The 27,166-nt window shown below is 41.8% G+C and overlaps 3 protein-coding genes across 5 annotated transcripts; 1 reads left to right on the forward strand and 2 right to left on the reverse strand.

Moving 5' to 3' along the window:
• The first annotated feature begins 182 nt into the window (after positions 1–182).
• On the forward strand, positions 183–9,935 carry g6pd (glucose-6-phosphate dehydrogenase). Of its 2 annotated transcripts, none has more exons than XM_071512728.1 (13): positions 183–201; positions 1,727–1,848; positions 4,804–4,841; positions 4,996–5,104; positions 5,230–5,447; positions 5,753–5,911; positions 6,668–6,793; positions 7,172–7,265; positions 7,403–7,589; positions 7,680–7,915; positions 8,018–8,094; positions 8,338–8,430; positions 8,522–9,935. In XM_071512728.1, the coding sequence occupies exons 2-13, from the start codon at positions 1,732–1,734 to the stop codon at positions 8,610–8,612; spliced, it is 1,545 nt and encodes a 514-aa protein (XP_071368829.1). In that variant the 5' UTR covers positions 183–201; positions 1,727–1,731; the 3' UTR covers positions 8,613–9,935. The 2 variants fall into 2 exon arrangements, with proteins under 2 accessions (XP_071368829.1, XP_071368828.1); XM_071512727.1 differs by lacking the exon at positions 183–201 and adding an exon at positions 222–397.
• A 417-nt stretch (positions 9,936–10,352) lies between these two features.
• On the reverse strand, positions 10,353–16,272 carry LOC139638663 (glycerol-3-phosphate dehydrogenase [NAD(+)], cytoplasmic). Of its 2 annotated transcripts, none has more exons than XM_071512731.1 (8): positions 16,199–16,272; positions 14,741–14,918; positions 14,257–14,328; positions 13,902–14,040; positions 12,228–12,340; positions 11,887–12,123; positions 11,591–11,697; positions 10,353–11,446 (listed from the first exon to the last, which is right to left on the reverse strand). In XM_071512731.1, the coding sequence occupies exons 1-8, from the start codon at positions 16,240–16,242 to the stop codon at positions 11,350–11,352; spliced, it is 987 nt and encodes a 328-aa protein (XP_071368832.1). In that variant the 5' UTR covers positions 16,243–16,272; the 3' UTR covers positions 10,353–11,349. The 2 variants fall into 2 exon arrangements, with proteins under 2 accessions (XP_071368832.1, XP_071368831.1); XM_071512730.1 differs by having other exon boundaries at positions 14,257–14,397.
• A 3,977-nt stretch (positions 16,273–20,249) lies between these two features.
• LOC139638653 (acid-sensing ion channel 1B) lies at positions 20,250–23,951 on the reverse strand. Its single transcript, XM_071512716.1, has 9 exons — positions 23,946–23,951; positions 22,500–22,650; positions 22,092–22,219; positions 21,488–21,638; positions 21,275–21,331; positions 20,965–21,118; positions 20,734–20,825; positions 20,532–20,611; positions 20,250–20,369 (listed from the first exon to the last, which is right to left on the reverse strand). Exons 1-9 carry the CDS (start codon positions 23,949–23,951, stop codon positions 20,250–20,252), a joined length of 939 nt encoding a protein of 312 aa, XP_071368817.1.
• Between the last annotated feature and the right edge of the window lie 3,215 nt (positions 23,952–27,166).

A 27,166-nucleotide genomic window follows, 5' to 3' on the forward strand; every position in this document is an offset into this window, starting at 1 on the left:
CTGCAATCCACCTGTGCAGTTTTCATTAGAAACAGGGGTAAGTGTGTGAGTGTGTGTGTGTGTGTGTGTGTGTGTGTTCGTGCGTGCGTGTGTGTGAATGGGTGGGGGGCACGCCCACACACGCGCTTCCTTGGCTTTGGAGCCTCTCCCAATCCATGACGTCACGGGAGCCGAGAGTGATGGGAACTCGAGCGAGCGCTGGTGAGTTACTCTCAAACCAATAAAATCACTCTATTCTGCTTTGTCATTTTAACAGGGAAGTAGGCAGGACTGCACTCATGAAATGCACTGGCTTTGCCCACAGTTGCTGTTTCTAGGGTTAGTTTAGTTTTTTAGCCCGTCGGTTTTGGTCAGGTTAGTCGCCAAATTCCCCAGCTATCGCCTCGTAAACGGACTTGTAAGTAGCTCTCTGTATTTGCTGTAGCTATTTCACTGTTTCGTGCATGCTGTTGTCTTAGCTACTTGTAAGCTAGCTGGCTAGCAGGGAATGGCCATATGAATTTGCTGCTTGTCAAGTCATGTTGTCATAACAGCATGGGGAGCTGAGCCTTGATGACAGGGCGGTTTTAGTATTAGCCCAGTTTACAGCCAGTGATCAAATGCCCCTGCAGCTTACAGTTTAGCAGCATAATCTGAGCTCTTTCATCCCGGACATTACTAGCTAACTAGCTAAAAAACAATCATTCATGAGCAACAAAATGTCAGCCCGTGTTATCTTGATGTGTTAGCCGAACGTATCCAGCTTTATCACGCTGGTCGCAGCAAGGTTTAGCCGTCTAAATGCGGGATTGAGGTGAGGATTTTACTAATATCATTATAGTTTGTTGTGCAGTGTGTGTGCCAGGCTATTTCTGGGACTGGAAGCGCCGTAGTGAGTGAGTGTAGGAGGGCCATCTGACAGAAATACACGTGTAGTGTGTCTGAGTGGGATTATTCCTGTCATTTTTGGATTGTTGCCTTTCTCCTTGTTGTTGGAGCTGTCTGCACATCTCACCCAGACAGACTTTTGTCTTTTGCAAATAACTTAACACAGTCAACTCTGAATGTGAGAGATGAATTTCTCTTTGCATATAACTACTGATGTTTGTTTATTGTAATAGACCTCATCAGAGGATTGCAAGCTTGTAAAGTTGTATGCTCCAGAAAGCCTGGTGCCACAAAAATAACTGCACAGGCTCACTTAATGGCGAAAATGAGGAATGCAAATGGTGAAATTGATGGGTTATTTCCCTGAAAACACAAGTATGCTACTTCCTGGTTTGGCTTGTTGTTACCTCCTTGGTTGTTACCAGCTGAAATTAGTCACAGGGAAGTAGGCCTAAAATTGTTGCAGCTGAATTGAGTCACAGGGAAGTAGACCTAAAATTGTTGCAATCTAGGTTTCTCCCAAACAGACTGCCTGATGTTTGATGCCAAGAGAATAAAATATGAGTAATATTTAAAGAGTTGAATTGCTTGTTGTGTGGCTTGTATGTAAGACATTACCTCTACTAGCCAAATGTTGGCCAGTTTGCTTACCAGTGTGGCATGTTACATATTTCTGTTATGCAAAATTACCCTGTTAAGTGACAGGCTTCAGTGCACTGGCAAAGTTTTTGTAAGGTAGGCTACAGTCTGTGTATTGATGTGTAATATCATCATGGACTATTGATGGATGGCTTAACACAAAAGAACATTTTATTTTATTTGTTTTAACTTGATTTTCTTGCTCTCTACTCTCCTCCAGAGAAAATGAGCAACATCCCCCTCTCTCGCTCCGAGGTGTTCGGGGAGCTGAGGAAGGAGCTGCATGAGGATGAGGAGTTCCGCCAGTCAGACGCTCACATCTTCATCATCATGGGAGCATCGGTGAGAGCGGGATGGGGGAGTGAAAGTCTAGTCAGTGATTTTTTCAGTAAGGTATAAAAATGGGAACTGCTTATACAATGCACACTTGTGAAATGCCCTGCGAATAAATGAAAGGACTAATGGTGAGCTTCTGGAGCAAACTAACGGATTTACTGTGTGATTTACCAAATAATAAAACTGTTAAGACAAGTGTACTGTACATAAACTTACACTTTGTCCCATTCTCATTATTTTATTGGCAGTGTAGCCAACTTAGGTAAGGATTTTTGGGTACATGGTTGTTGTGATGAAATGCACTGAAAAACAGTGCAATAATTGCACATAATCTGATTGAGGAAATGTGGAAACTGATTTCACTGAGCTTCTGCAAATACGCACCACACAGTCACCTGAGCTTTCTAAAGCCCGGCATTGAGACAGAGAATATGTCAAGGTTCCTCTTTGCTTCCCCAGTTGTGTCGCATACAGAGCATTTGTTGGCCAGTGTTGACTGATACAGTCGTATTCGGTTCATTTCTTTAGGTGCCACAGTAAGTTCATCCATCTCAAACTGACAAGAATGCTGTCAGAAATGTCTTGTCAGAAATGTCGCTCTTTCACAGCGTAGAATTTCCTCATAGGCATCTAGTCCAGGAACTCACCTCAGTCCTGCCATTGTGAAACATCTTAGGTCCATTTCCTTCTATCATTCTTTTGCATTTTTCCTGTTCTATTTCCTTCTATGCCTTCTGCTTTGCTACCAAGGCTTAGACCTTTCCTAAATTACTTGTCTTAAATGGAGAAATGCAGTCATTACACAAGAAAGTGGATTTTGATGTCAGCTGTACCTTTTTGCTTTCAAAGCGTTCTCTATAATTAAAAATGAAAAGACAAGCATTCCCGTAACATTATTTCAAACAAGTGTTGTTTGGTCTGTGAGAACAAAGATAAGTGATCATACCCAAATTGTATGCGTTTATTTGGTAGGATTCACCTGATATTCTGTAACTCAAGATTTTGCTGTTAGACGGTTTTGCTTTCACTGATCAAACAATATTTCTGCAAAATAATTCTGCAAAAGAACACTTTTCTTATCTCTTTTATACTAAAGAAGCCATTTCAAAGACTTTTGTCATGGTGTATGAACATGGATGGTTTTTGTTTTAGTTTTGTTTTAAAAGAGCAAGTTTGCTTGCCTGTCTAGCTAGGTCAAGTCATTGGCCATCTCTTCATCAGTGGTTGCTCTTGGGTGGAGAGAGTGGCACTATCACTGAATTTTGCTGTGTCACTGACTGTCAGCATTTTCTATTCAATTGGATATAGAGGCAAGTCGGGGGAAGGGCACAGCTGTGCACAGGCTAACTCTGTTCTGGCTTGTTTCATGGATTTAGTTGTACAATGCACAAATATTGGCTCTGTTATCAAACAGGACACTGTGTGCAGTGCTGCAGTTGTTTTACCGGCTCTACTGTAGGCTACAGTTTCTCAAATAGCCCTCTCATGCATTCATTACCATCTGAGTACACACAATCACACCACATTCACCAACACAGTCTCATTGCAGTAGGCAGGGCAGTGTAGGTTTAGTAAATATTGCACATTAACATGGCACACTGGAATATGAGGGTTTTCCTGCCATTGCTGTGATGCAGTGAACAAATCACCTCAATACACTTGTGCCATTTATTCAACATGTCCGTTCAGTTTCATGATGACAGGAGGGGTGTGTTTGAGTGGACAAGTTAGTTACTAATTTTTATTTTATTTAACCTTTATTTAACCAGGACGTCCACTTGAGATTCAGAATCTCTTTTGTGAGGGAGACCTGGTCAAGACAAATAAGAAGTAGTAACAGAGCAATTAAACATTATAAAAGACAATAAACAAAACAAAACAGTTAAATACATTATAAAAACAATAAAACAGTGAGTTAAACACATAACACATCTGACCTAGCAGAGAGACAAGGAGCAGTGAGGAAACAACAGCCTATGTTGATTACTGTAGGTCATCATGTGTGTCATCAATCTGCATCTTACACCACATCAGTTTGAATGATTGACCAACTTCCGTAACTTCCAACCACAATGTGCCAATAAATGCCATGGTTGATTGGCACATTGGGGGGCATAGCGGTATGGCTATTATCATATTATCTAAATCAAAATGCAATTATTATCCATCAACAATTATTTTCTTAACCGCATTATGTTAAACAAAGAGATAGATTTATAATCGATTAAAGTCGATTTATTGTTCCAAGTTGAGCAATTCCCAACAATACATTAGGAGTGATTTAGGCAAACAGGATGTGTTTTTTGAGCTCTATTATGGGGATCCTTTTTATTTGGCAGTCTTTTAGTATTTATCATCAGTCTTTGTCCTTGTAAAGTTCACAGTTCATCCTTGTATTGCTGTTTGCCATAGGTCATCCCTGATCTCTCTTCCTACCAGGCTTATGTCATGAAGCTGCTTTACTGTAGCAGACAGTGGCATATCAGGCCATTAGCAAGTATTGGCATAGTTATCTAGTGTACAGTACAGGCCCGTTGTCTAGTGAAACTGGACCATGAAAAGGGTGATTCTGTTACATTTGTTCTTTCAGTCGTACATACTAAGCAACAGGTTTTTCAGGAGTATTGTAGCACGCACTATGACAACGTCTTGTCTCCAGACTGTCTCTTTGTGGTTGGCACTTGCTCCCAGTGGGATTACTGGGGTTGTGCAATTCTTAAATAAGCCAAAGCAGCCTACTTACCTGTTGCCACACTGTGTGACCTGTAGTGCTGTAGCATCTTGAGACTCTTACTGAGGCTTGTGTGCTGGAATAATAATTACCACCCTGGCAGACTGCACTGACCAAGCAACAGTGTAGTAACTCCACAACACGCCATCAACATCTGTGTAATGATTGTGTACCTAGCCTATATTTTTATGGGCTAAATCTTAATCCTGAATATGTGTTTACACCTGTAGGGGGATCTAGCTAAGAAGAAAATCTACCCAACTCTGTGGTGAGTGAACCCTCCAGCCCCAGTGAAAGGGTTTTACATCATTAGCATAGCACAGGCTGAGGAAAGCTCCTAATCTGGACTGCTGCTTGTGAAGTTGGGTATAATCAGCCATGTGTTTCTCTATTCTCTCCCCTGCTCTTCTGTTCTCTACCAGGTGGCTGTTCAGAGACGGCCTCCTCCCTGAGCAGACACATTTTGTGGGCTTCGCTCGCTCTGACTTGACAGTGGATGCCATCCGGACTTCTTGTCTTCCCTACCTGAAGGTAAAACCAGAGCTTTGAGATAAAAACTGTTCACCTCTAACAAAGATGTTTTATCTTAGGGCATGTGTAATTTAACTCATGTTTGTGCTAAAAAAAATGTAAATGCTCTCCCCTTCTTGCCCCAGGTGGCAGAGTCTGAGGCAGACCGGTTGTCGGTTTTCTTCAGCAGGAACACGTACGTCAGTGGGAAATACGCAGATGAGAGTTCCTTCTCCAAGCTCCACACACACCTCCTGTCTCTGCTTGGAGGAGCCGAGGCCAACCGGCTCTTCTACCTGGCCCTGCCGCCCACCGTCTACCATGATGTTACCAAGAATATCAGGCACCACTGTATGAGCACCAAGTCAGTGCACACACACTTCTGTCACTAACTCTGCCACTGTGTCACACTGTTTATTCCCTGTTTTCCAAGCCCTTGTTCATGTCTGTGTGCTTTTCCCACTTTGTCTGAATGTCTGTAATCAAATAAGTCTGTAACCAAATAGAGCTTGCCTTCATTCTCTGCAGGAAATGAGTTGGTCATGTTAAACCCAGCTGTGTTCCGCTAATGTGGTGTTGTATTGACGAATGAGGAGGGATGAGCACGGTCTCAGGCACGCTGAACAGGACTTAATATGTTCATTTTCTCGTGTGTGTGTGTATGTGTAGAGGCTGGAACAGGGTGATCGTAGAGAAGCCGTTTGGACGCGACCTGCAGAGCTCAGAGGAGCTGTCCACCCACCTCTCCTCTCTCTTCACCGAAGAACAGATCTACCGTATTGATCACTATCTGGGCAAGGAAATGGTGCAGAACCTCATGGTGCTTAGGTAAGAAAAGCATAGATTATTTACAGTCCCACAGTGCATTCATGGACTTGCAAGCTACAAGGTGTGACGTTTCATTAGTTGAGGTTCACAATAACACAACTTTTACTTCTGTTTATTAATTAGATGCTCAATAAACAGCAGAAATGATTTGGAAAAAAATATTTTTTCAAGTGCTGTGAACTGGAATGAAGCTTGATGGTGCACATAGAGGAAAAGTGTGTGACTGACCTGAATTTGTAACTGAATGTCCATGGTGCCGTGGCAAAAAAATCCCCTCAAAACACACAATGCTCCTAGCACACCTAATCTTTTCTTTCCTTAGCATTGTCGGTATCTTCCAATAGCACCCATGCATTTTTTCCCTATGAACAACTGAGATGGGTTTTTTTTTAGCGCAAAACAAAGAGCTGTTGTTGATTTTAGGGTAATTTGACCAAGAATTATGCAACATGTTGTGATTGTTGCAATTGATCCTAATGACTTCCATCCATTTGGCACGAGTAGTGGCCTACTTTTTGTTCCTAACATTTGTGTGGTGAACACCAGAAATTACCAGATTATAGTCTCCAGTTTCAGCCGGTTTTTGGTTCTTTGGCCTGAGAGAGCCCATCTGCATATCACATGAAATAAATAGGAATTTCACTCTAACCAAGAGTGAGACTGAAGAAAAAATGTTAATGCATGTTGTCACAGACAGCTGTCTTTTGTGATGTGCATGTTGAACAGCAGAGGATGACCATGTGATCTGTGTTGCAGGTTTGGGAACCGCATCTTTGGGCCTATCTGGAACAGGGACAGCGTGGCCTGTGTTGTCCTCACCTTCAAAGAACCCTTCGGCACTCAGGGACGGGGGGGCTACTTCGATGATTTCGGCATCATCCGGTGAGGAGAAATTACTCCACTTTGTCTTGCCAACATTGCAACATTTACACTGTACTAATTATTTGAGAGATAAATAGAGATCAGTGCCAGAAACTTCTATACTTAAGTATTGCATTTTGTATTTGCAATTTGTAATCATTATTGTCATCAATAAACCATTATTATTGACACCTCACTGCAAGCCGAATTTCCCTATTGGGGATATAAAAGTTTTCCATTACTGCTGTTTCCATTTCTATTAACACATACTGTACGTCAGTATGAACACATGGATCACACTCTAGATTAATCTGTTATAATATTAATCAACATAATCACAAACATCACATTGTCCTTTCTGTCTTTTGTCTGGCCACCTGTTCTCTTTATCATGGTCAGCGATGTCATGCAAAACCACTTGCTCCAGATGCTCAGTCTGGTTGCCATGGAGAAACCGGCTTCCACCAGCTCCGATGACGTCAGGGATGAAAAGGTACAAAATCACTTCCCAGAGACCCCTGACACTCTGAACACTTCCTCCAACACTGGTAATACGGAGATGTGTTGCACATTATGTTCTTCAGCAGGAAAAATGGGTAAAGCTTCTCTAACCATTTGCACCCTCTGCAGGTGAAGGTGCTGAAGTGCATCACTCCAGTGTCCATGTCAGATGTGGTGCTGGGCCAGTATGTGGGGGATCCAGAGGGAGAGGGAGACACCAAGCTGGGTTACCTTGACGACCCCACAGTTCCTAAAGGGTCTACCCAGGCCACCTTCGCCACCGCTGTGCTCTACGTGCACAACGAACGCTGGGATGGTAAAGAAACTGTTCCCTCTCCAAAACACACTGACCTCACATCATCCTCTGCTTTTTATGACACAGTCACATGAAAATCTCCCTCCTCAGGTGTCCCTTTCATCCTCCGCTGCGGGAAAGCCCTGAATGAGAGGAAAGCGGAAGTGAGGCTGCAGTTCACCGACGTTCCAGGGGACATTTTCGGAAATCAGTGCCGCAGGAACGAGCTGGTGGTGCGCGTGCAGCCGAACGAGGCCGTCTACGCCAAGATGATGAGCAAGAAGCCAGGAGTATACTTCAGCCCTGAGGAGACTGAGCTGGACCTCACCTACAAGAGCAGATACAAGGCAAGACACACATTACGTTTTAGGGAGAGATGTACTTTGCTTTTCCAAATTTGTTGTTTGTTGTGTACACATTAAAAACTAAGTGTTGTGTTCTGTTTAAAGGATGTGAAGCTTCCAGACGCTTATGAGCGACTCATCCTGGATGTCTTCTGTGGGAGTCAGATGCACTTTGTGCGCAGGTCTGTCTTTGTTTTGGACTGCCTCTGTCTCTTTTTAGGGTTTGTAAACTAAATCTGTCTGTTGAAATACTCTGCCTGTGTCTGTGTTTTGGAAATACTACTTTCTTACCACTAGATGGAGCCATAGTGCATCTTTTCTCTGCCTCAGCATAATGGAGAAGCATGATTATTTGTTTTTATACAAGAAAACTTTCTTGAGACTTCTATCAAATTTAAATGTTTGTACTTGTATTTTCTGTGCAGTGATGAACTGAGGGAAGCGTGGAGGATCTTTACACCTCTCCTTCATCAGATAGAGAGAGAAAAACCTCCCCCCATTCCTTACAAATATGGAAGGTAGGAAATGTTTTTGGGTATGCCCTTAACTGAAAGAAAATTTTACTGTTAAATATTCAAATTCTGATTGGGTCTGTTTTTTATTCCTCAGCCGCGGCCCAACAGAAGCAGACGAGCTTGCAAAGAGAGTTGGATTTCGCTATGAAGGCACCTACAAATGGGTCAACCCTCACAGACTGTGAGCTGGGATGACAGAGGAGACAAGGGGAGGAATGGAGGGATGGGTAGTGGGAGGGGTGCAGCGGGGTAAGTGAGCCGTGTCATGTTCCAACTGGAGTACTGGAGACTTTTTGGGTCAGGAGGTGTTTCCACTATGTGGATCCGTCACAGTAGCAGCAACGAAAAAAGGAGCAATTTGAAAAAATATAGTAATATAGCGTAGGTCTCAGGTACTGGAAGTACTTGCTCCCTGCAAGATGCAATATAGTATTTCCATTAGCATCAGAGGCTTATAATGTAGTTTTGGTGGTAGAATCCAATCTAATATCATCATAGCAACCTAATATATTTTCATTCAAAAGTGGGACCAAGTGAGTAGGAGAGGGAACAAGAATATCTGAGCATAACTATATTTTTCTGGGTGAAATGTTCTGATAAACTGGCTCCAAGTGTCACTGTCACCCATCAGGTCTTAGTTAGGTCTTAATTTGTCAGGATGTTAAATGGAATATGGCTGGTATTGAACGACTCGGGATCAAGAAGAGATCAGAGCAAAACAACACTGCAGTTACAGAACATTTCAGCTGTGTCACTTACTGAAACTACTGTACCAAAGATGGGTAATACTGAACACAGCAGAGACGGTGAACAAAAACAACCTGCTAAGGAATGATTGTCCACCAGCTGTCACTATTATAACCAATGTGATTGTAATACTTTTATGCTTTGACTGCATTTAAAATCACAATTAGTGTAATCTCTTTTTACAGTTTATGTACTCTCTTTTGCCTGTGCCGCCGGGGACCAAGGAAATCAGGTTGTGTAAGATAAACATTATAGGCTTACTGTTGCTGTGTGGTTTACTAAGGGTAAAGCACTATTCATTTGCAGGCAGTTTTTCTTCAAAGCATTCATACTAGAAGTCTTCATACTAGTCTTAAGTGCGCTTAAGCACAAGAAAAGTGAGCTCTCTGTCTTGTGTGTTACCCTCCCTTTTGAGTTTCATTCCTTTTTGTTTACATTTTTTTCCAGGTTTATTTAAGTTACTGATGTTCATTCCAAATATCAAATATTTAGACAGTATGCAGTGTCTACCACAGGTCAACAGTCCATGTCTTTAATGACGTACTGTATACTGTTGTTGACTGCATTGACGTGAAGCTAGCTATATTATTTACACAACCTGCAATAAACCTGTCTTGTTTCTCTACTCTGTAAAACTGTTTTTCATGTTTTGTGGTAGTGGTTTCTTACAGGTTCAAAGCATGTAAGCCACTAAACCATGATTAAGGTTTTACTACATGGGAGATTAAGTAGGTATTTGTTAATAAAGATAATCTTTTGAATTGCTTTTACTACTGCATTTATGGGAAATTTTTAGGCTTTGGATGAGACTATATGTAGTTTAACAACCCCAGATTAGTGTACAGTGGAGTGTATACATGCCTGCATACAAAGTAGCACACAGTTGCAAGAAGTTGGAATAATTCAGCCAATTATAGAAGATCACTGAACTTTTCTTAGCATCTGCTAGCTGTCATGCTGTTGTTGACTATCATCGTGGCAACATGGCCTATTCTCTTCCCTGGCCATGTCCTTAAACAGTAGTATATTCTGATTGCATGTCTTCCTGCCAAGTTTCCTATTGTGGTGCTTGTTCAAAGCCAAGAAACAAGACTCTCTTTCTGCTGCCTGAGACCAAGTAGGAAATGAATGCAGCCATGATATGATGACAGAATCAATAATTTATTTCAAAAGGCAAATGTTGACAATTTCTTAAACACAGTAGCCACAACTGAGTGAAATACAAAGGCAGGATCATGGTGACAAATGGCATAATGGGAGGACGTTAATGAGTAAAGTCTTTGGTTTGACAACGGCCAAGACTTTTAGCAACCAGACATTGTAAGGCACTTGCTTTTTTTTTTAAACCGTTGCTATGCAAATCTACAGTAAATTAATATACAGTACAAGACAGGAAATATCCAACTTAAGAGTGAATTATGCAAGACACTTAAGAGCATACAAAGGCCTAATCACAAATATTAAGCCAAGAGAAGTGAGGTATTACATTAATAAATTAAATGACATCTGGTGATGGACAGAGGCGTTTCATTGGACGGCAACATGAATGTTAGATGCAAGGATAATTCCTTCTACACATGACTGTCAAGTGGCGCTTTGCTCTGAGTAGTCGGCCCTGGCAAAATCAGCATGCATGATTTGGCTTTACAGTCATTACCATACAAATATTCAGCAACTGCTTATAGTAACTGAATGGCAGTCAAGTACTGAACCATGATTGAAATTTCATGGCCAAACCTTATTTAAAAAAGTTTCATATTAAATTATGATGGTATTGTGATGTCCTTTTTTGCATTAGTGGTAGACAAGTTTTACTGTCGTGATTTTTATCAGAGAATCAAAAGGATTTCATCTGGCTCAGAGACCATTACTCAGGCAAAAGAGCTATCTGACTATCAGATGAAAAAAAAAAAACAGCAATTATCCTTCAATGGACGATAGCACTTAAAAAGATGTTAGAAACTGAATGTAAAGAGAAAGTGGTTAGACTGCAGCTGAACACAAATCTTATGCGACCTCTGCGAAGAGCGAACGTGAAGTCCGCTCATCGGCTTGAGCCGGCTCGCTGCGTGACAGCTGTGGAGTGACTGGTGGTCTCCCATCTTATTTCTAACAGGCAACAGATGAAAGTGATGATGATCTTCTCCATTCAGAAGGCACTTGGTCAGTTAAATATTACATGTGTTCGGGGTGGTTCTGCAAACAGCTTATGAATTCTGTGACTGGATGACGCTGGTAGCAGATCTGATACACGGCATTGAACAGTGGGAACCTGGGAGGAGGAGGAGTCATTGTTGAGTGCTACAATAATGCTGGATTTGACACCTGAATGGTCTTTTCTAACTGATGCAACTGGAAACAGCTTGTGTCTGCATCTGGTTTTATGAGGCACATCTGATGTCTGCGCTTTACTTACTTGTCAATCAGGTTTTTGTGCTTAAGAATGAGATAGACTTCAGCTGCCGTTGCTGGTCCTTGCAGCTTCTGCCCATTCAGCATCTCCTTCTCCAGCTCCTCAATGGACTGGGCAGAGAGGAGACATGGATGAGGTCAGTAAGCTCTTATTAACAAACCAAGACCCATCTTCAGCTTTGCCTGCTGCATCTAATCCCGCTTGAAATCCCAAGGCCTTGTTTAAGTTCTCAAGAAAGACAAGCTTATGAAAATCAAGAACAAGTAAAAAAAACAAAAAACAAAAAAACAAGCTCTCACCTTCCCCGTCTTTGCAAAAGCTTCTGCTACTTTGCGGTTGCGGCCGCCATAGCAGGTTGTGATGAGGTCAGCCACACCGCAGCTCTCCAGGAAGGTTGCCGAGGAGACGGGCCCGGCGGTGCAGAAAATGCGGGCAAAGGCGATCATCTCCATCAGGCCCAACCTGATCACTGCTGCTTTAGTGTTGTCCCCAAAGCCCAGACCGTCACAGAAACCTGCCCCGACTGCCACGATGTTCTGAGGGGCCAGAGGAGGAGGAAGTGTGTCAGCGCGCCGGCTGGTTTTAAAGACAAAGGAATCATGAAATGCTGCCCGATATTATTTGTGAAGAAGTTGTTCACCTTCAGGGCTCCACAGATTTCCACCACATCGTACTCTTCTACTACAGTGACCCGGAAGTTGTTGGTCTGCATGAGCTCCTTCAGGAGAACCCCGTGGTTTTTATTCTTACATCCTGGACAGAGAAAAGAGGAAACTGTTTATCTACACACATCTCCACAAGATTACTCGTTTTGGTAGTCACTGCATTCAAATATTTGAGCTGATGATTATCATGAGTCATGGTCATAAACCCCCCCCCCCCCCACCGACACGTTGATCCAACAAATTTTAATCCAGTCATGACATGTGCTCATTCTCTGGTTTTAGAATACACTTTGATGATACTAAATCCCATGAAGCATCGTGCTTTCATGTGCCGCATACAACGACAATGATATGAAGAATGGAGGTGTCAGACAAAACCAGCCCACAGTCATACACACAACTACAAAGCGGCTTAAACTATCACCCCCATGTTGACACCGCATTAGAGTCTTGAGAAAGGGAACTGACACAATTTATCTGTTGTTAAAAGAAAAAGAACACCCCGGATTTAAAGCTTAAATAAGCAACTTTGACATTAATATAACAATAAAGAAGATATATTATGCATTATCAGTCTGTCTCTGTCTGTGTGTACATGCCTAAATCCCCCAGTTTGCATGAAAGTGGCTTATCAAAAATGTTGGGGAGATTTTTGGCATATATTATTTTCTGCAGGCACGGCCAGCAGTGAACTGGGTTGTGGCCATCAAGCACAGGGAAATCATAGCAACAAGAAGAATGGCAGAAAACTGTTACGAAATGAAAGAATAGCAAAGCTATATGAGCAGCAGACCAGACCTGTTCAAACGCACGGTGAACACTGGCACTGCTGTTTCAGCCTCAGGGTTGCCAGGTCAGGAAAATTTTCTAGCCCAAGAGTTTTCAGTGTGAAAACACACAAAGCTGCCAAACCAGTCCAAAATATACCTGCCAGCATTTATTTTTTATTTTATTATTTGATTGAATGCCATTGCAAAAATTTGTTTGAGTTATTTGAAATTATATTTATTAGCCTATATAGAACTGAATTTCAATTAAGAGTAGGGAGTCATAAAGAGTAAAAGAGAAAGGGAGAGATAAATCAGCATTTATCTTCAAGAAGATTCTGTATTTGTGATGTTACCCAAGACTAGGGATCTAAACCTCCCCATGTAATCAATCTAATCTAATCTCTTAAGTAGCAAATGCAGTGGATTTATCTGGAGGAAAACTGATGTCCTCAGTGGGTAGCCTCTCACTCACACACTCACACAGACAGGCAGATCAAACTGCCCTCTCAATTAAGTCTTGCAGTCTTGGCAGGTTTTTCCACACTGAAATTTACTTTCACTCTCAGATCGCTGCACGTACAAAAAGAAGCCCAAAAATTCACCGGCCATGGCATTTTTTTTTTTTTTTTTTTTACCCACGATTCAATTTTAAAACTAGCTCAATTTGGCAGGAAAACAGTGGACCTGGCAACCGTAGACTGCTTGCGTTTGATGCCAGTTGTGGGATGCTTATGGATGCCAGTTACCTCAGCTGCAGGCTAGACGCCGTTTCAAGGTTTGCCCCATTTACACAACAATCTTCTGCAAAGCTGCAATCAAGTAAATGGTGTCAAGACAAATCAACATGCAAAACACATACAACACAAGAACCTGACTAACCAATTGTGGTCTCACAAAACTTCTCATCAGCAACCTCGTTGGCAATGTTGGCTCCCATCAGCACACTCATGGTGATACCCAGCTTCTCCTGGATCACATCAGAGATGAGTTTCAGTCCGTCAGGCCCCTCGTCTACACCCTGGATCAAAAACAAACAGACACAGAGAGCGCAATTAAACTGAGACACACAAAGATTAGGTGGGATATGAGGAAAAAGACCACATTTATCCTGGCATGCAGCACAAATTAGCTACACACCGAGACAAAAGGTTAGTAATTGACAAAGCGTGATAATGAGGCACAGATGACACAGGCTTTCATTTAAGAATCACAGTAACAGAGAACAAAGTCTAACCTTGATGAGGGACATCCCCAGTGCGTCGGTCTTTATCTTGTCCTTCATGGTGTCACACACTCTCCCAATGAACTGGTGGGGGATCACAAACACCAGGATGTCTGCATCACTGGAGGCCTCCACCAGGTCTGGGACAGCCACCTGTAGGGAAAGGGGGATTGTAGTCTGGAGTCTGATGCAACCGACCTGAGAACTGGTGTAATACAAACTGCTCTAGGACCAGCCACATGCAGAAAACTGATTTCAGTTCATAATAATCTATTGTGAAGGTTGTGATGAAAGAAGCCTTTAGAGTTTCAAGGACAACTGTTGCTACAAAGCATAATGTACAGTCAGAGCACAAAATGCCACGAGGACCCAAATCCCAGAGGGAACATTTGGGACTAAACGAGGCAAAGCAACAGGCAGATGACTTGATTCACTGCATTAGGTTAAATGGTGCCAAAATGTGAGCAACCTTCCTGTGAAACCAACAGTTTCTTACCACATTGGATGGCAGCTTGTGCCCAGGAAGGTACTTCACATTTTCATGGTCAGTGTTGATTATTTCAGTCAGTTTGCGCCCATTCACTGTCTCCTCAAACACCCACATCTTTACGATGTTGTCGAACTTTGAATTCTGAGCAGCATTGGCACCCACTATCTTGGCAATGGCAGAACCCCTGTATTGTAAAAACAGTTACAAGTTAGTACAAGATTTGGAGTAATAATTATAAAATCAATTCACACTACATCTAAATTAGTGTAAACATAGCTTGGAAGTAGGAAGAAAATGCATTGTCAGTGTAGGTTTCAGGAGAAGACCCATGTATCATCAGCAGAGAGGTTTTAGTGAAAGAAGGGCTGCAGCTGTTGGATCACCAACGCCGGCTGTTTGCTCAGCAAGAAGACCATGTGCAGATGCACTTCTGTGGACTTTTGTCAAGACAACCCCCAAATGCTTTTGCATGTTTGCCCCTAAACGTACAGCAGTCACTGGTAATCACAGTCACCTGACAGGCAGCACACAAGATCAGCTCCAATGTGTGACCAGCTAGTCCCGATTTCTGTTTTCTATTGTATGGACACTTCGCCGATATTGGCAAATGTACATAAGCGGTAAAACGTGATACGATACATTTTACTAATTATCTCTCCCATTCGGTGAAAAATTCAACTTTATAATATATTTCTTTGTTATTTCCCACAATCTAGCTCCACTACAATACAGACTGGTTGTCGGGAGCAAGCAGTGTGGACCAATTATATAAATTGAGATTTTATTAAAATAAAGTTCTGCTTGGTTTACCAACTATATGCCGAATTTACCAAAAGACACTAAAGATTCATGAGATGCCAGAATTTAATATCTGCCATGTATGCACATTTGCAAAAAAACAAGGCAACTTTACAGTGCACCACTTTTGAATGGAGTTTGGCGTTGGGTTCTGGGTTACTGGCTAGCATGCACCATGTCCAGTAATGCAGGGTACAGTATCAGCTGGATGACAATTGTGCAATGTGTTGCTATATATTATGAGCAAACGAATACAGCAATGATTGTTATGCGACATAATTATAAGTTAGCGTTAGCTAATAGATTAACGTTAGAGTAATTAGTTAGCTAAATTACATGGCCACAAAATCCTGATAATCGTGAATGAGACATGTGGTCGGTTTTTGTAAGCTCAGACAATTCCAGAGCATGTGACCCTGAATGATCAAAGGTAAAATTGGCTAGCATACCAGCTAACCAACGTTATTTAGCGTAGCAAGCCAAGCCTGTTTTCTATGGAAAATACGGCTAACCGTCGCTTAACGTTAGCTGTTTGCTCAGTCGTGCTAAGTTGGCTAGCAACCATGTATGGGGTTGACAAGCAACCCCATACATCGTGTGATGGCAACGTAGCCAGCTTTAAGACGCCGTCTGTCTACACAACCAGATATGAACATATTAACTTGCCAATTTCCAGAGCCAATGATGCAGACTTTCTTCGGAGCTGCCATTGTGAAGTGGTAAATCAATGACTGGGTTGGAGGTAAACCTGCGGTGTGGTTATGCAGTCAGTGCATAAACTAACGGAGCAATCCTCTTGTTTTATTGGCCTGTCGGAGGGGAGACACTGGCCCGCCCACTGTTTTCGGCCAAATCTGCTCATTCATTGGGCTGACAGGTTGGCAGGGGTTAGTAGGCTCAAAGTAAATCGGACAAAAGTTTCCACGTGAACTCTGCCGGCTTGCTTCGTGTTTCATCATGAAAACATCTGCATCTCTCAGCTGATATGATGCAAATATCCGGGCATGTCTGTGTAGTTTAAGCAAGAAAACAAAACGCACAAAGTATGTTTCATCTTATTTTGGCTGCTTCAATAAAATTTCACACTGGCCACACACACACACTCATGCCATGTAGGGCATATGGCTATATCCCTATGCTTTATCCCCAGTTACAGCAGGTCAGGATCAGGTCAGGATGCTACATTCATACAGTCAGGCAGACAGTCATACTCTTTCAAAGTTATCATGACTGTTCATTATTAGTGTTAACCACAGTTTCTTTCCAAAGTCATCATGACTATTAATTTACTGCTCCCCCTCCCCCAATTCTATACATTAGTAAAAGTGGAGATGTGATGCAATATTGCAGCCTAGTCTAACATTGTTACACTCACTAGTTTGTAATTAGAATGAGATAAAGCACTGTGACTCTAGATAGTTTGTTGAGCCCCAAGCAAAGACCCTTTTATTAAATTCCTACTGACCCCCCCCCCCCCCCCCCTTCTTCTAATCAGATATCTCTTCTCATAAGATGTATTATATCTTGATTTGACTGTACATAAAGTCAGTTACACATTAAAAGTCATAAGAGCGATCACAGAAAGATCATTGTGGGAGTAATTATTCAGTCTGTGAGGCTCAAACAAAAGGGACCTTGTTGTGCAAGTTGGACAGCGGTCAGAAAAGGGGACACAGAGAGAAGTGGAACAGCAGATTCAGCAGTCTAGTTTCTAGTATCGGCACAATTGAGAGAGTTTAGCTCACTTGACTGAAAAGTGTATTTTCAGCTATACTTTATATGATATGACCCCCACTTTTGTACCAAATATGTGAGTATTAGCAGTCATATTTTAATAAGCTGGATTTACATTCCTGAGGGTATTTCCCCCATTGAAGTTTTCCCCAGCCTTTACCTACTCTCACTCCACAGTTCATGATGTGCAAGTTGTTATTTTTGGCCCGAGCCTCACTTGCCTTGTTGAAGATTACATGGGTGACTTTGTCAAATATGAATATGTTAGTGATGTAGCAAGCTCTAATGAGGCCACGGTCACCCCAGCATCTTGGTGCAGTGCGTTTGAAATAGACTGAAAAAATGGTAAATAAGTGTAAATGTGTGTCAATGATATACACTGAAAAGTATTATTAGAGCAATGAGGCGAAGTTGCTATTTTTGCTGCTGGATAATCTAGTTTGTATTTCACATCAAACGATAACTATGAGCCAAAAAGTGCAGACTGTCCTACAGAAGTACAGCTTTTGATATTTTTCCCCCTTCTGAATCTTAATCCAACATGAGTATAAATGATGAGACAGAATAACTTGAAGCAAATAAAAGTTCTGTAAATTTAGCATTTAATCTTGTAATATAAGAATTGCTTCGAGATCATAACCTATCAACAGACTAAGACATCTTCCTTTGATATCTCAATTGAAAATGGAAAAATTGACAATGAAAAAACAACCAAAACCCAACAAAAACAAAAAACAAACTTGAAGCCTGGTAGACAGAGGACTTGTTCTGGGATACATGACCTCATGGATTGGACATTGGAAAACAATATCCTGGTCGTCCATGTTCGTCTACTGAAGAATACAGGAATATCTTTTAAAGCGTAAGCAGCTGTGATTGTAACCATATAAACAAAAAGTAAATAGCCTCATACTTTATTATTATCTTAGATAAATTATCATTGTCGTTACCTTAGATAAATAAACCATCTGCAAACATGTAAACTGATAGGCATCATATGTACAGAAAAATGGAACTGGGACACGTAGCTAGTCTATATTAAGTAGTTACAACAAGTACAACATTGAACAGATGAGACTATGCTAATACAATAAGTTTATTATCCATAGTCCTTGCAGTATTTACATTAATTTACAGTTGATGGTATGATTGTGCTTGATAATAACACTACACAGCCACACACTATACAAGTCTCAGTTTCTTTTGAGAATAACGCCCAGCTTGGCTAAATGGGCATGAGTGGAAGTAGATCTATTCCAGCAGAATACTGTAAGATGGTTTGATTTTTGTAAACACAATCTCCTAGACCTCAGCGTAGAAACAGCAAATGGAACAAACCCTTAAACATGCATTTCTACACCCCAAAGTTTTGCCGGCTACTGACTACCTGATAACAGATACAGTGTTTTGGATATGAGGGCAGCATTTGGAATTTGACTTTATCAACTTGAGAACGTGGTACTCGTGTCTGGCAAGATCACACACACACACACACACACACACACACACATACACACACACACATACACACACATATATCCTCGCACTCACATGAATATACATGCTCATAATACTGAACCATACACACAGACAAATGATGACACACACAGTAGACAAACATGCCAATATACTGCTCACTGTTGGACCACAGATTAGAAGGCTACATTACTGTGCTACATGCAACCTAGCTGGCACCCTGAAGATGGCAAAACACATTCAACGAAACATTTATAAGACAGATTAGTATTTGTTTCATCTTCCACTGTCACATCCCCAAAGGTAAAATCCCTTAGATGTGATAGTTGATGAACAGCATCTACATGTAGCCCACATGTAAAAGTGTGTAATTACATTCTCATGAAATAATGCATCGAATTCTGTTTTGTACGTTTGGCAGGACATGAGAGAGATACCTCTTTATATATTTTAAATTATATTGTGATCTATACAATGATTGTCACTGAAGGCTACTTTAGGCAAATAATTCTGTGTAGCACCTGGTGGCCAGGGAGAAGAGCTATTAAAGATTTGTTCATTATCTGCTTTATGTACATGGAATTTTGCTATGTATCTATCTCTTTTTCATGGTAAAAAAAAAAAAGTATTTTGCTCATTTATGTACGTCATAAATACAATATAACTGTATATTGTAATGGCAGATTTTTTTCCAATCCATTCCACTAATTTCTCTACATGGAATTTTCCGTTTTGTTATTCCATGTTTGCTTGACTCATGAATTCTTCAGGGTCCTGCCACCCTGCAAGATGAGGTAGTATATTGGCAGAATATGGGAGAGATGCAAGGGGCTTACCAAGGGAAGACTGTGATAAGGTGATGTTGCACCGCATGAATGTGAAATGGATCGTAGGTGAAAATGGGAGAGAGTCCAGAAACTCAAAAAGATGGGGAAAAAAAGAACAGTAAAACTAGACTTATATAAAAAATAAAATAAGTAGGACAGAACTGGAAAGAACATGCAGTACTGCCATGCAAATTCATAACACATCAAATGACCTCAAATCATAAAGTTTCAACAGTTTCGAAGGGAACACAACTTTATCACATTTAACATTTTTAAGAATTTAAGAAGATTTTTAAGAACAATTTCTTTAAAATGACAGATGAGAAACAACAGCAGATAGTTGGGATTTCTAAAGCTGATTTTACATCTGAACCTTTGTTTAGTTCATGCCACCAATAACTGTATCTGTTATTATGTCTTAAACTGGTGTTTACAGATGACCATGTAGCATTTTGGGATTCATCATAACACATGGATCACATGGTGTCCTGCTGCATGTGTGGCTATTCCTTTATTCTAGCCACCGCTTAGACCTCTTCACTCACAAACCTTAACCAGGCACAATTCAAACACATTCTCTGTTTTGCACCAGCAGTCTGGCTCACTGTGATGAACAATGTCCGTGACGCAACTTGGAGACGAGGGAGTGTGGCTGCCCCCTCCTCACGGCCGGAGGAGAACTAGTGGAAGTTAGTGACGTGACACTTGACATCGTCCAGGCTCAGGACGGTTCCCTGGTCGTTGTTGTTGTTGTGCTTGTGCTTCTTGTCAGAGCAGCGACACAGCTTGTACTTCATCACCTGAGACGACAGAAACAAATGAAGTCACAACCTGCCAGTTTTGACTCAGCAAAGTTAGTGGGAGAAGATGGACAATCATGCATGTGTCCCCATAAAAACAATATCAGAGCGAATGCTGCTTCCATGGAATATGATTTTATATCTTGCCCTAAGAAGTCTCACCTCATAAATGTAGTCAAACAGCTCCAGAATAGTAAGTATGCTCGCTCCAATAAAAAGTCCCATTTGACCGCCAATATCGCCTGGAATAAGAAAATACAAGCTTATAAGAGACATCTTTTGAATGGAAAAAAAGTTGCCATAATTGAATCCACAAAAAAAGAGAAGAATGGAGAATGGAAGTCTCTTATCAACACAGCTATACCTAAAAGCCCAGCGACTTCGTAAGCCTTCTTCTGTTCAATAGTCTCGTAATTGAGGGCCTCAAAGAAGATGTCCAAAACCAGGATGTTCTCCCTGTAGAGAGAAGAACAGTCAAGTCAAAAAGTTAATCTCAGATATGGACCTAGTATAAGTGCATCGTATACATTTTGGAATAATCTATAATGGCAATATTTTGAATTAGACTGATAAAATGTCAGAAAGGACTACTCACGCGATGTATTGCTCAGATTTGTTGTATTTCTTGGCGAGGTACTTAGCAGAGGCCTTGCTGGGGATCTTGACGAAGGACAGCTCTTTGCTGTATCTGGTCATGTTGCATGGAGTCTCACACACACAGAAATCATTATCTCTCTCCACCAGGAAGTCTGGGGGCAAGAGCGAAAGGGCACAGCTTCACCTTTACAACACATCAGTGGGGCTGCGACTTATAGATGCCTCGGGATTGATGTGTGTGTGTGTGTGTGTGAGTGTGTGTGTTTCTATAAGATTCATAGAGGGCATGGAAGAGGCATCTTACTTACCAAGAGCCGGATCAGCACATTCTTTGTACAGCTCAGGAGTGCAGTAGGGCGCATCGCCTGCAGGCAAAGCAAAAAGGACTAATATCAGAGAAATATCCCATGCATTCCATATGCATGATTTTATCTAAAAAGCACCTACACTAAGTATTCACTAAAAGACTGTGTAATTCTGATACAGCGCAAAGGTTCAGCAGCTAAAGCTCAGTGTCCTACCAGGCATGTGCACCATGCGGCAGTTGCAGTTGTCCACCAGGTAGCGTGTTTCGCAGTCGATACGACAGGCTGTGATGCTGTAACTATCAAAGAAGTCTGAATCCATGGGAGTCACCTTACAGTCTCCCCAGGGTGGGGGAAGGTATATCAGCTGGAACAAACACACATCATACACCACATCACAGCAATTACACAGGAGGCAGACTGTGTAACATAAGCCACTGTATTACCATACTTCCTAATAGTGTTGCTGATACTTACAAGTCAAAAAATATAATACAGTGATAGAAATAATAGATGCAATTTATATGGCATTTTGAAAACACAAAGGGAAGGAGTTAAAAAGTGTTTTACAAACAGCGAGACAACAGTAAATATCAGTAAAAGCAAATAAGATAAACAACTAAAATGCCATGCATGAATCAAAAGCAAGGCTGCTGCCGGTTACAGAAGAATAAATCAGGTGAACACAAGAAGGAAATAGGCAATCAAAATGAATTTTAGCCTGTCTGTAAAAATATATAACCCTTATAAGTGATTTCAAATGTATTCTGTAATTGGTAAAGCTAGATGCAGATTCCTCATCTGAATGCTACAGTTGTACCCTTTGTTCCTGGCAGGACACAAATGTCTGGAACCCAGGTGCCACTCCGAACCCCAGCTGGTCAATGAAGGAGGGCTCATCCTGACTGTGGATCTGAACTTTGACCCCGGCTTCAAACGAAGTCTCATCTGCGGGGAGAAGAGGCTCGGGATCAGTGCCGCACACCTTTCAAGAGTTATTTCACTAATGAATCCAGACACTTAGAGGAGTTGTGTGACCGAGTAGCACACAATGTGGCATGTGTGAGCTGGGGTAACGCTCACATGCACAAGCACATGCACACACACACATGCAGAAGCAGACAAACACACACGGTGACAGAGTGTGAGAGAGAGACAGAAACGGACAGATAACCAGGTTAGCGCTGCAGTGCCAGCGACTGAATGAATTGAATGTTTTTCCCCTCACCTGTCTCTCCCCAGACAGGCAGATATTCATCCTGCTGAATGTCCAGCATCAGCTCAAGTCCATTACCCATACCTCCCTTGGTGGTGATGAGTGGAGGGCGTCCATCACCCCCAGCATTAAAGGTGTAACACTTCCCATAGCGGGTGAAGACCTGAGAGACACATCAGAATAAAAAATCACACAGCTCTCCAAAAGTGGCACTTCTGTTGGCAAGGAGATTTCTCAGCGTGCTAGAGTTCTTAACAGTGCTTATCCACTGGGGGTCAGTGTTAGACTCAATTTGTGTGTGTGTGTGTGTGTGAGTGTGAGTGTGTGTGTGAGAGAGAGAGAGTAAGAGAAGGAGTGTATGTGACAGAAAAGGAAAGAGAGAGAGACAAGGAGAGTGAAAGAGAAAGAGAGACAGAGGAGAGAGAAAGGGGGTATTCCCCTGGGTTTGGGGGTTACACAATAAGCTCAGTGAGGTGATGGAGACTGGCAGACTGGTGATTTAACATTCCCTCGCATGCTCTTTATGGCACTTATAATGGACCTGATGTTACCATGGAGACCAAGCATCCCAGCCAAGAAGAAGGCTGCCTTAATTTTTAAGGAAAGCCAAAGCACAGATGTTAGATTTAAGCTATGTGAGACTCCAACAAAGCCCATCTGGCATGTCTAAACAGACATGGCTAGACATTTGTAATTTAGAGTTTACAGAAATGTATCAATATTGATCTTTCTTTGATGAAGACTTTTATCTTCCTTCAGAGCATTTAGTGTTGTGTGAGTCACATAAACCATGCTGTGAGAATGAGTGAGAGAGTGGGAGAGCAAAGAGCAATGGAGAGCAAGGATGCAAAGTGAAAGAGACAGAGAGAGGGGGAGTTTTGCTGCTGACGCTTGGAGCAGACTATTGTTCAGCGTTATGGCACAACATGACATATCTCTGATTAGAAGGAACAAACCAACCAAATAATTGTTGAGAGAGTTTGGGTCCTGCCAAGGGCAGTTATACATTTCTGCCATCTATCATATACAGTCAGCGAGAGACTGTTGATTACAGGACCAGACATCAATCTGAGTTTCCTCCACAGAAAATCCATTCTGTGCTTTAAAGAAAGGCAAATGAAAGGCACAGATCACAAATAACATGTTTCCCACATTGAAACCTATTGAAAAACCCTGAATAAAATGTTTCAGATTCGGTGGAAGAAAACACGCTAAGTGAAAAATCACACAGTGCGCATCCTTGGTCAAACTACCCAGTCTGCCTGTGCTTTATTCCTCTCTGCCTTCACCAACCTACAGTATGTCTCCTTCACAGCTTTTCACTCATTCTGCAGAATGTTGAACAACTGCACATCTAAACTGATTATCAGAAAGTGTCTGCCTCTTATCTATAATTGAATAGATAGATGTGTAAGGTGAATGAATCATTACATAAATCCATGTGTGTATGATGTTCACTTGCATCTCGATCAATAAATGGATGTGAGGAGATGTCAGCCAACGCTTGTTTTTCATCTTGTGTGTGACAGAAGCAGTAAGAACAATGACATCAAACATGTAGCATGTACAATTTCTGTACGGCATGCATACTGCGTTAACTTGTTCCGCATGTTCATAATGAATGAATAAATTATGTGCACATCTGAAAGGTTCTGTGCAGCAGAATCCATATGGAAGATAATGAGTCTTACAATAAAGACAGAGCTTATAGCTTCGTCTTTTTATTCTTTTTTTTCTTTCTTTCTTTTTTTTGGGTAACATCTACAGAGAAAGTTCAGCTTACTTGTTACAGACACTTAGACTTTTCACACTTTACCGACACTATTAAAGGGACTTCACAACAAGAATAAATCCTCTTTTCCATGCTGGGAATCAAGTACACTACTTCAGGACTAGAGTTTACACGGGCTATAATCTTTGGAGCTCCGTGATCAATAAAGCTGTCACTCATACAAAATTTCCCAGGTATTGAAAAGCACTCAACAGTGCTCTGCTGTAATTAATCATTATGCACATAATTACGTCTGTTTTTAGAGCCAAGGCAGAGTTTGAAACATCCCCTAAATCACAAATCCCTGCACTTTCCCATCCATTTAGAGAGGTCTTAATACAGTCTTGCAAACTGTGAGCTGTTAAAAGATGTCTCAGCAGGGTAAGTTCAATCCATTAGTGCTCTGTTGTTTTATGGGAATGTTTTCAAAGACTTTTAAGCCGTCTCGGTAAAGTGCAAACACTTTCTCAGTTATTATGCTGCTCGCTTAAACAGCTATCACTAGGAGCATGTGATTTAAATGCAATAGCAAGCAGCCAGCAGCCCACAGTGACCGATACTAGAAGGTATCCATATAATCAGTTTTTGGCATTTCTTTTATCCTCCCATTGTGCAGCTGTTATAATTAGGATTGTGATGCAGCAAGAATTTCAATTCATCTGAAAAATCTGGAAAATTTTCCACTAAAGGTAACTTCATATGTGAATGGGCTTTATGAAAAAACAAAGCACACAGACTAATACTGAAGACCCACTTGCATAAAGAAGCAGATAACCCACTTTGTGTCTTAAAACCAGAATAAACTGGCCAAACATGTCAACAAAGCCATCGCTGGCTGTGGTTCCTGTGCAGGTGATTGATTACAGTATAAACTCTTGGTGATGGGTGATCTTGGCGTCCAATCAGTCATGCAAGCACAAAGGCCAAAATTAATTCAAGAATAAAAGCATCATACCCACACCGTCTCTCTCCGCTTCTGTTTGGTTCTGGATGAATCGCTGAGTCACTAAGCTAATAACCAGCGCTGGGTAGAACAAAAGAGCCATTCCAAAGAGAAGATAAACCATAGGTAGGGGAGTGAGAGCCGGAGGCGCAGTGGCATCTGTGTGTACTAATGATGCCCAGAACATATAATCAGACCCTCAATCATCGGTTGTCAAAATAAAGAAGAAGTCAAGAAGAGAGGTAAACAAATATGGACCGCAGGGAGAATGGATAAATAAAGGGCTGCCATGGAGTAACTCGGTCCTTTCATTAGAGAGAGGGAAGACTGTAGGCCATCCTGCACTGACAAAACTCTACTGAGATGCCAACTGCCTGGACGTCAGCTATCTCTCTCTATAACCAAAATGTTCAGGAAAGTGAAAAATGAGAAGTGACAGATTTCTATCCATCTTGACATGAATTCTGACTACAATTTCATTTTCAATTTAAAACTCTTTAACCGGCATCCTGCGGAACTGTAAAGAGGCTTATCCGACACATTTTTTTCTGGAGGTCAAAGTCAGAATAATGAGTGTGAATTGATCATGCAAATTAAGAACATCATGTCCGATGCATTGACTGTTTGATGACACCTTGAGGCGTTGCCGGCTGCGGGGCAGGGCTGCGTAATGATCACTTAATGGGTTAGGACAGCAAGTCCTCCAACATAATTGACAATAGAGGAGAAAACAGGGCAAAGGAGCTCTTAGTCAAACTTTTTCCAGTGCTGCCTACTTGCAAGACATGATCATGTTTCATCTGAAATGAATTTAAATATAACAATTCAATTTTGCTGGCAAAACATTATCAGCTGCTTTCCTGCTTTCCCGCTGCTTTACAGCCGAAATAATATAAAACTCCTCCTGCTATTGAGAGGTACAGTTTTATCCATTATATTTGGGATTTTATCCACCAGCTCCCACACAGTGAAAATGCTTCTCTCCCTCCTACATTCCCTTCCTCCCCGGTCTGCATCGCTCTTCCCTTGTTCCCCTGTGTCTTCTGAACTATGATGTGCTTTTCCCTGTGGACTCCTCTCCTTCTCCTGCTGCACTACCCCACCAGTCCCCCCCCCACCCCCCCCACCCCCCGCTCCATTTGATGAATATTTCACAGGCCAGTAGAGACAGTCCTCTCCTCTCATCCTATTCCCAGACACCGTCCGGGCTCTCAGTACCTATCACCTTCAGAGACGATAGCATCATAGCACCGGGTGAGGGACACCGCTAGAGAAGGAGAGAGGGTGGGGAGCATATCATATGAAGAAAAATGGAAGTGTGTATTCACTTAAGTTATATATGCCTCGGAGTGCTACTTCTCTCTGAAATCAGGACTGTGCTGACCTATCCCAGAATGACAGAGTGAATCTGAGATAAAGGTTAAATCAGGCAAGGCTTCGCAAGGCAAGGCCAAAACACCCAGGAGGCAAAAAGAGGTGAAGGGGTGAGGATACCGTGTCGGTGAAATCCCCTCGAATGCATTTGTAATGCTCAAAAACAACAAGCAAGCCCTACAACAGATAGGGTTTACAAATTATTGGTAGATCATGCTATTCATATCATTCTGCCATGCTGTGGCACAGTGGGATCCAAATCAGTGGAGAATAAAGAGAAACCTTTCCTGAGGAGAAAAAAATAGAAAGGATTCACAAGAAAACAACAGAATAGCTGATCAAGAGGAGGCAGCGGAGCCTGCAGGCCAGCGCCTGTCACCAAGGACAACTAATTGTTGGTTTAATGCAATCCCAGGTTTCTATGGTGGACCAACCTGCAGTGGCACCGCACACTGAAAGGAAATAGCCTGAGCCTTGAGGAAAAGTCCTTGTAATACTCTCACCTATGGCCACTATTTACCAAAATGGAGAGAAGGAAATTTTGTCGGAGGACTGCTCTAAATTACAGTTGAAATGATAATTTGAAACGCC

Source organism: Centroberyx affinis, unplaced genomic scaffold (genome assembly GCF_046629955.1).
Source record: "Centroberyx affinis isolate AG114_WGS23_722 - 3 ecotype Tasmania unplaced genomic scaffold, CSIRO-AGI_Caff_v1 ptg006470l_1, whole genome shotgun sequence".
Lineage (NCBI taxonomy): Eukaryota > Metazoa > Chordata > Actinopteri > Beryciformes > Berycidae > Centroberyx > Centroberyx affinis.

What these genes read in the sequence shown, in the direction of transcription:
- g6pd (XM_071512728.1), top strand. Translation starts at nt 1,732, where the DNA reads ATGAGCAACATCCCCCTCTCTCGCTCCGAGGTGTTCGGGGAGCTGAGG. An exon ending in CTTGTCTTCCCTACCTGAAG is followed by an intron (nt 5,105 to 5,229) that starts GTAAAACCAGAG and finishes TTCTTGCCCCAG; the next exon opens with GTGGCAGAGTCTGAGGCAGA. An exon ending in ATTCCTTACAAATATGGAAG is followed by an intron (nt 8,431 to 8,521) that starts GTAGGAAATGTT and finishes TTTATTCCTCAG; the next exon opens with CCGCGGCCCAACAGAAGCAG.
- LOC139638663 (XM_071512730.1), bottom strand. Translation starts at nt 16,242, where the DNA reads ATGGCAGCTCCGAAGAAAGTCTGCATCATTGGCTCTGGAAATTG. An exon ending in ACAAGCTGCCATCCAATGTG is followed by an intron (nt 14,398 to 14,740) that starts GTAAGAAACTGT and finishes CTTTCCCTACAG; the next exon opens with GTGGCTGTCCCAGACCTGGT. An exon ending in CACAAAAACCTGATTGACAA is followed by an intron (nt 11,447 to 11,590) that starts GTAAGTAAAGCG and finishes TCCTCCTCCCAG; the next exon opens with GTTCCCACTGTTCAATGCCG.
- LOC139638653 (XM_071512716.1), bottom strand. An exon ending in TGTCCTGCCAGGAACAAAGG is followed by an intron (nt 21,639 to 22,091) that starts GTACAACTGTAG and finishes TGTTTGTTCCAG; the next exon opens with CTGATATACCTTCCCCCACC. An exon ending in CGAAGTCGCTGGGCTTTTAG is followed by an intron (nt 20,612 to 20,733) that starts GTATAGCTGTGT and finishes TTCTTATTCCAG; the next exon opens with GCGATATTGGCGGTCAAATG.